The following is an 8,997-nucleotide window of genomic DNA, read 5'->3' as shown; positions in this document are numbered from 1 at the left end:
AGTTATATCCGGTCTATTGTAATGAATCTTTTTATCTGTAAGAATTGCTCTATCATGATATATTTTTATTTCTTCATTTTCTAAAACGGGGTTGGGTTGATATTCATAGTATGGTTTTAGTGGAGTATTTGTGAGGTTATATTTGTGTGCAAGTTTTTGATGTATGTAGTGAACTATTTGGTTGTGGCGATGAGTGTAATCTGTTTGAACTAGAGTAGGGCAAGCTCCTGTAATATGTTGTATATTTTCTGGCATTCTGTGACATTTTCGACATAAATCTGATTCTATTGATTCTTTAAGTATATATTTTTTATAATTTCTTGTATTGATAACCTGGTCTTGAATAGCAATTAGAAAACCTTCTGTTTCGGGGAAGAGGTAACCTTTTTGTAACCATTTATTTGACGCATCTAAATCTATGAAATTTTGCTCTAGATCGTGGATATGCCTACCATGTAGTTCTTTTCTTCTCCAATCTTTAATTTTTTCATTTATTTGTTCTTGGATAGTTTTAAACTCTTTATTATTATTTTTTAGGTTTAACGGTGTGAAATTATCATCAACTTCTACTATAGCTGCATGTATCTTACTAGTATTTGCTTTATTGTAGAAAAAATTTTGAATATTATGGATTTGGTTTTGCCAAAGAATTTTTAAATCAACTACCCCTCTTCCTCCTAATTGTCTTTTCAACGTTAATCTTTCTATAGCTGATTTCGGATGGTGATAATTATGTTTAGTTAGCGTGACTCTAGTTTTTATTTCTAAATTCTTAATATCTGTCTGAGACCATTTGATTATCCCGAAGGAGTAATTTAGGACCGGAATAGCAAAAGTATTTATTGCTTTTATGAGATTTCGCGAATAAAGATGTTTTTTGCACAGCTGGTTTACTCTTTTGATGTACTCAGTGGTAAGATCTTGTTTTAATTTTGAGTGATTAATATCCTTAGCTTGAAATATACCCAAATATTTATATAAGTCCCCTTCTAACATCTCGGATATATTTATTTCCTCACTAATTTCATAATTTTTCTCAATTAATTTTCCTTTCTTTATAGTTAAAGTTTTGCATTTATCTAAGCCAAAATTCATATTTATATCTTTACTAAATTGCGCTGTAATTTTTATCATTTTTATCACAGATTTACTAAATAGTTTTATGTCATCCATGTACATCAAATGAGAAACCGCTATGTCACGTGTTAATTGGTATCCAAATTTAGAATCTGATAGTATTCTAGATAGAGGATTTAGGGCGAGGCAAAACCACAAAGGACTGAGAGAGTCTCCCTGGAAGATGCCATTCCTAATATGGATTTCGTCACAACAGATTTTAGATGTTTTTGTTGTTAAAGTTATTGTGGTTCTCCAATTAGACATGGCCTCTTTCAAAAATTTAATAATATTAGGATGAATCTTATATGTTTGTAAAATTTGAACTAACCATGAATGTGGGACACTATCAAAGGCTTTTTTGAAATCTATATATGTGACATACAAATTTCTATTAAATTTATTTGAATGTTTTAGTATGGTTGAATCTATAATTAATTGCTCTTTACATCCTCTGTGGTTTCGCCTGCATCCCTTTTGTTCCTCTGACATTACATTATGTGCTTCCAGGTGTGAGACTATCTTATTGGTAATGCAGGATGTGATTATTTTATATATTGTTGGTAGGCATGTTATGGGACGGTACTGTGATGGATCGTGGGTGTTTTGGTTTTTTGGTAGCATGTAGGTCAAACCGGTTGTTATAAAATTTGGGAGTGGAATTCTACAGTTAATTAGGTCTGAAATTATTTTTGTTAGAATATCATGTAATGACGTAAACTTTTTATACCAAAAATTATGTATCTGGTCTATTCCAGCAGCTTTCCAATTTTTCGTTTTCTTTAAAACTACAGTTAAATCATCTAATTTTAATTCTATAAATTCCATCTGTTCCATATAACCCCACTTCTGATTCTCTTCTTCAATCCATTTTGCCTGTAAATTGTGGTCACTCCTTTTTTCCCAAATCCCTGCCCAGTAGTTTTTAAGTTCATCTTTATTTGGTATTTGTTCTTCATTGTTTGTATTATTCGAGGTACAACTATTCAATGACCTGTAAAAAGCTTTTTCGTTGGTACAATATAATTTATTATCTTGTTTTCTATTAAGTGCTTTCCTGTATCTTGCAAGTCTATGTGATTTTAAAGATAGTTTCTGTTTAAGAGTGTCGATATATTCTTCTGGTTTCTTGTTTTCTCGTTCGTGGATAGTGTGCAATTTGGTATTTTTAAATATTATCTCTACTTTTTCTACTACTTTTTTAGATCTATTGCCTTTTAAATATTGAGTTAACCTACCAATGTCTGCTCTAAGCTTTTTTATATCGTTTTCTAATCTATGTTCCCAAGCTGGCTTATGGCTCTTTTTCTTCTGTATGCTTGAATCTTCTATATTTCCTGACTTAATTTTATAGCCAAGTTTTGTTATTATTACTAAAGCTGAACAATATATTAATGTATGTAAATGCAGTAGGTCGGAATCTAATGAAAAAAAGGTAGGTAGTATATGAGTATTGAATGTGTAAATCAGATCATGAAGTAATTTACTCTCTTTTAATCGCGGTAATTTTGGTCGGGTTTTAGGATCAGTACCTTCAAATTTAGTCAGTGCTGTTTCTAAAAGATTCTTTAATTCTTCAATGTTTTCTTGTTGTGGGTTTTCTAAGGTTGTAGATTGAGTATATTGTACTTCTGTATCGTGAACTAGGGATGTTAAATTTGTCTGTGTAGAAGCATCAGATTGTGTAATATTGTAAGTTGTAGGGCTAGTAACTATATTGTGTGTCTGAATTAACGGTTGTGATTGTAAATGGGGTGAATGCAACGATGTATCTGTTTGATTATTTAAATCCACTTCCCTTCTTAATTGTTCAGCAATTTCTGATTTAAGATGTGCTATTTCATCTTCACTTATTAATTTATTTCTAATTATTACTCTTCTTTGATCTGCGATACGTTGTTGACTTACATTCCAGTCCGGATATTGTGTTTTAAATTTGTCGTTAAATTTGTATTATTATTATTATTATTATTATTATTATTATTATTATTATTATTATTATTATTATTATTATTAATAAACCGCCGGCGAAAGCTGGTTCCACAGAGTGGTTGTGCGAGGCAGAAAATGCCTTAAAAATCACGCTGTTGTGGATTTACGGACATCTAAGTGGTGCGGGTGAAATTTAGAATTTTGTCGAGATGTCCGAAGGTGAAATTCAGCTGCCGGGATTAATCCAAACAATTCCGCGGAACACTCCCCGTGTTCCAACGTGTTGAGTGATCCAACATCTCTACGCAAAACCAAAGGATCGAGCAGATCAGAAAGAGCTTGATCGTCGATAATTCGAGCTGCTCTACGTTGGATACGGTCAAATGGAAGGAGCTGGTACTGGGGAGCACCAGCCCAGAGGTGAGAGCAGTACTCCATGTGAGGCCGAATTTGCGCTTTGAATAGTCTTAGGCTATGGGCCGACGTGAAATACTGTCTTGCCTTGCTGAGCACACCAAGCTTTTTTGATGCCAATTTGGCTTTGCCTTCCAGTTGACCGCGGAACTGAACGAGGCTCGAAACATCAACGCCAAGTATTCCGATACTAGCTGTGGCGGCTAACGGAATGTTCTCGAATCGTGGAGATACGACGAATGGTGTTTTTTTAGCGGTTAACGCGCAAACTTGCGTCTTTTTGGGGTTGAAATAGACTAGGTTTAGCCGGCCCCAGTTCGAGACTTCGTTTAACGAAGACTCGAACTGGGCCCGGGTTGGCAGAATACACATGTGGCAGAATTTCGTTGAAATTAGACACATGCAGGTTTCCTCACGATGTTTTCCTTCACCGCCGAGCACGAGATGAATTATAAATACAAATTAAGCACATGAAAATTCAGTGGTGCCTGCCTGGGTTTTGAACCCGAAATCATCGGTTAAGATGCACGTGTTCTAACCACTGGGCCATCTCGGCTCATGGTTACTTGTCTTCTCATATTTTTATTTGAGTTACTTGTCTTCTCATATTTTTATTTGAATTTATATTTTAAGTTTGATTTGTTTTTTAAATTTTATATGTTAGGATTTTTAGATGTTCCTTGTTTATACATAAATTACGTTGTTCGCAGCCGAAGGACTTAAAAAAAACCGAAAGTACTTTAAAAGTAAATTTATTTTAATTCACAAACTAATTTTACAAATATTAATACTAATTTAATTAGACTACTTCATGTGTTGAGGTTGTAACACAGAATGCCCTCAGAACCAATTATTATATTATTTATATTATAATATTATTTATATTAATACTTTTCTTAATTCTAAGAGACACAGAAATTATAAAGAAAGATCGGTGTGGTCCGTTGTTGGGCGGCGTGATGTTGCGCAAGGGTTGCTGGTACCGGGCCGTCGTCGGTGGTTTCGGCGAACACGATGTCCTAATGTACCTCCATAGGGTGGTCGCATACATAACACCTCCCCCCGTCGATCAGCGACTATTTGAAAGCGTTGAGTGCAAATGTGTCCCGTTATCTTTTTTAACCGATTCATTCCTTGTTACATGGTGAATGTGCCGCTTAGTGAGTATGGCAATACTAAGTACCAGTGCGCTGAACAAAAGTATGTAAAATGGAATAGTTGTATGATATATACTTCCATGGAGATGATCTAGTTTTGTAGGTTGCTCATTCAGGACCCTGGCTTCAATGCTGCGTAGTCCCGGTGTATTTATATTTTTCATTTTCAGGTGAGGGATTGTAATGTTCTTTGTAGATGTATAATGTTCTTGAATTTCGGTTATTTTCAGCGGCTGTCCTTTGAGTTTATTTTGAATATTAACGATGGTGAATTCGTCAGTATGTAGTGAACACGTCTGCGGAATTGTGGCTAGATAACTTCCGAATAGGGTAGTGAATTCATGGCTGCTGCATTCTAACTCAACCTTCGTTGGGCGTGGGAAGATAAGAGTGTAGTACTGATCATCTAGTTGCTCCATTGTTTCTTCGACTAGCGTAATTTTAACGGGCCGGCAGGATCTATCCATAGATTGACTGGTGATGAGGGTCTGGACGCACTCTGACTTTTCTCGGGCCTGATGTCGGATGTTTTCCTCGCAGAGATATTGCTGATCAAACTTCGGGCATTCAGCTTCCATGTACATGAAAGCTTTACCATCAGTTGCTATGAGAGGGTATGGTGGGATAAAGGTATATTGGTCTTTGTTAGGAACATTTGAGAGTTTAAATAATTTGTATTGTCTAGGAGAAACAATAGAGAATTTAAAAATTATTACTATTCGCTTTCCTACATAATAATAACCGGGTCTGATAATACTATAATAATCTCTAAGATCTGCCTCTATTAACTCCTTGGAGCTATAAATGTGTCTTAGTTTATCTAAAATATCTTCTAAACTACTAGTACTTAACATGCTATGATGGGTGCTCGATGCACGCACAAACGCTAATATATCTTCTAATCTACTTAATTTTAACATTAGGTCTTCTGCATTCTTACTAATAATTATCAATAATTGGGCAAACTTTGCAAATTTAATCAGGGTATTGTTTGCGTAGGCGTCATGTTCTAACAGTAACTCTAATGTGCTATTAATCTTAACTTGGTTCTGTACGATATTCGTAAAGAGTGAATTATATTTCATCATCCATTCTTTATTTAAACTAATATGGTCATTAAATTCGGATACTAACTTTTCATTGTTACTTTCTAAGATTTCTAACGCACTATTATACTTTTCAGCATCTGTTTGATCCAGGTTACCAGTTATACTTTTGATAATAGAGCCAATACCATTAATTAAGCCTCGTTTAATTCGATGGGGTTCCAAACTTTTAATCTGAGACCGTATTTTAGTTAATCTGTTAGATATATAATCATTTTGTAATTCATAAAGAGCGTAAATATCTTTATCCAGAGTAGTTCTAAAATGGTTTAACTGTGAATCGATTGAATCAAGATGACATTCGATCTCATTTAGTTCTATGTATTGAATAAAGGAATGATAGTGGGTTATGAGTTTGGCATTTCCAAGATAAAAAGGGAGGAGTCCTGGTCCATTTTCTAGGTGTTCAAGTTTTATGTCCAGAGCCAACATCATCTGAAGAGTTAGCAAGGTCAGTACCAGTCAAGTCCTGTAACAATTTCTTAGTCTTAGTCACTCGTTTAAGTCTAGATTTGGCTATGGGACTTTTCTTCTTGGAAACGTAGATATGAATAGGCAAGTCTGCAAGTACTGTGTCATGGGTATACTTGGTAGCAATTTTTTGTCTGCTAGCAGCGGGGTTCTTTATGAAGACTGGTTGTTCAGTTGATTATTCAACTTCAGGTTCCCTATTTTCGTTCCTATTACTCATTATGTTGGTTCGTTCGCTATGAGTATGATCGTTTATTAAGTTATAGGCAGTCTTCATCTTATCGCGATGATTAGTAATGTACTGTTGTAATAGATGTTTAGTCAGGTCTAAGTCTAAAGGGTCTTTTTATTTAAATTAAATATACATATTCATATTTTATATACAGTGTTATGAAAAATTAATATATGTAGCTTACATTTACCGTCAGCAAGTGTTTTCCTTTAATAAAGTTCACTCTAAACAATTACCACCAACTTAAACACTCAATATGGACTCTATCAAGCAATCACTGGCAGCCATGACAGAGTTGTTTAATAACAGGATGCAAGAGTTCCAGCACGATCTAAATAAAACCTCCTCTCCCGGATCTACAACTTCTTTGGCATCAGATTTTATTACATTTAAATCCTTTGTAATATCTGCTTTAAACACTCTTCAGTGCCAAGTAGAATTTCTTGGGAGAGAGCTTGACCGTCAGGAGATGCGGCATAGACGGAAGATGCTTCTTCTTCATGGTGTCCCAGAGGAGAAGACTGAAGACACGTCGGCTCGCGTCACGGGCCTTGTAGCGGATCATCTCTTGCTTCCAAACTTTTCAAGCGCCAGCATTAAGCACTCATACCGCTTAGGCCAACGGTCAGATAAGAAACCCAGGCCTATTGTGGTAAAATTCACTGACGTTAGCATCCGCGATAAAGTTTGGTTCGCAAAAACCAAATTTAAAGGCACGGGCTTAACAGAGTCGGAGTTCTTGACGAAAAGCAGGCACGATGTTTTCCTCGAAGCCAGAAGACGCTTTGGCATAAATAAGTGCTGGACGCGGGACGGTTTCATATACGTAATAGCGTCGGATGGTGCTCGTCATCGAGTTGAAAGCCTGTCGGACCTCAACAGCATACCCACTGCGTCTACTACGAAGTCGCCGGTTCAAACAAAGTCTTGTGACTCCAAAGGTGTTGACAAGGTAATTGTTACACGTACTAAGAGACTGATAAAAAAGTAATTTCTAATGTTTACTTTCTCGACTTTACTAGCTTAGTACCCACTTGTTAACTTTATTTACATCTAATAATTTCTCTTACGGTTACCTACTCTAATTATTTTATCATTGTGTATGTCAAACTGTCAAATGTCCGAAGTGTCAATGTCTTATTTAATAATTATCTATCATCTGTCACAGACTAAAATATTCTGTCACAGAATGCAGGATTAATTTTCGTATTATGTACATAGATATTTAAATATGGACTTGGCATTGGGATCTTGGTGTTATGGATGTCTTTTATTTTATTTTTTTTTTTATTTTATTGTCAGTGTTGTTATGGTTCTTTTATTTTATTTTTTTTTTTTTTTTTTAGTTATTTTGGTTTTTCTTTTATTATTATTATTTGCTTTTTTATTACATTATTTGGTTTTTTTATTACTATGATTTTTTTTTTTTTTTTGTTTATGTTTTTGGGTTACATGTATGATGCATGAATCCTGCTTTGTTAATCTTATATTGATTTTTGTTTTTGAGTGTAATAAATGTGCTTTGTTTTCCTTACAGCTGGCGGATAAATGGACATTATACTAAATTTATTATATTTTTTTAGCAGTTATAGACATTTTATAATATTGAAATATATATAATTATATATTTAAAATAATTTATATACATATTTATTATTATTTATACTTTACTTACAGTTGTAGTTACAATGGCTTTTAATGACAGCTCTGATAGTGAATCTTTTTTTTCTTTATCCTCAAATGGTTCGAACAGTGACAGTAGTTTCCATAGTATACATTCCGTCAACGAGTCCCTTGATACTTATTTCTCTGATGTTGAAAAAAATTTTAATATAGTTCATATTAATGCGCAAAGTATTCCTGCACATTATCCAGACTTATTATCCTCTTTCCAGAATAAAAATCTTCATGCAATATTGATATCTGAGTCATGGCTTAAACCCTGTTTGCCGTCTACAACGTATTCACTCCCTGGTTTCCATCTGATCCGAAATGATCGTTTAGGGCGAACGGGCGGGGGTGTTGCCATATATCTCAGATCTCATATTGCATACTCGATTGTTAGTTACTCTCAGTCTCACACCAGTGGAGAGGCAGAACACCTTTTCATTGATGTTACACTTTCACACACTAAACTTCTTTTAGGTGTCTATTATAGTCCGTCGCAGAATGTGGATTATTTTTTAAGTTTTGAAAATCTGTTGGAGTCATACGTACCTTCGTACAGTCATACGGTGGTCATGGGTGACTTCAATACATGTCTGCTTAAAAATGATTGTCGGTCATCTCGTCTGACATCGCTTGTCAACGGGGTGAACATGACAGTCTTGCCACTTTCTGCTACGCACTGTTTTCCTCATTCTGTTCCTTCTCTTCTTGATTTAATCATTGTGTCATCTATTGACCATGTTGAAAAACATGGTCAATGTGATGCGCATGCCTTTTCTTACCATGATCTTTTATATCTATCCTATAAAATCAAACCCCCGAAGGCAAAATCAAGAATTCTTCTGCAACGCAATTTTGCTGGGATGGATTTAGAGCGTCTGCAAGCTGATGCTGCTAAGAT

The 8,997-nt window shown here is 34.9% G+C and overlaps 1 protein-coding gene across 1 annotated transcript; it reads left to right on the top strand.

Annotated features, from left to right (window-relative positions):
- The first annotated feature begins 6,641 nt into the window (after window positions 1–6,641).
- Window positions 6,642–7,419, top strand: LOC125075526. Its single transcript, XM_047687240.1, has one exon. The coding sequence runs from the start codon at window positions 6,685–6,687 to the stop codon at window positions 7,417–7,419; it is 735 nt and encodes a 244-aa protein (XP_047543196.1). The 5' UTR covers window positions 6,642–6,684.
- The last annotated feature ends 1,578 nt before the right edge of the window (window positions 7,420–8,997 follow it).

This window comes from Vanessa atalanta, chromosome W, assembly GCF_905147765.1.
Source record: "Vanessa atalanta chromosome W, ilVanAtal1.2, whole genome shotgun sequence".
NCBI lineage: Eukaryota > Metazoa > Arthropoda > Insecta > Lepidoptera > Nymphalidae > Vanessa > Vanessa atalanta.
This window is presented reverse-complemented; position numbering and strand designations above follow the sequence as displayed.

Coding starts and splice junctions, on each gene's coding strand:
- LOC125075526 (XM_047687240.1), top strand. CDS start 6,685: ATGGACTCTATCAAGCAATCACTGGCAGCCATGACAGAGTTGTTTAAT.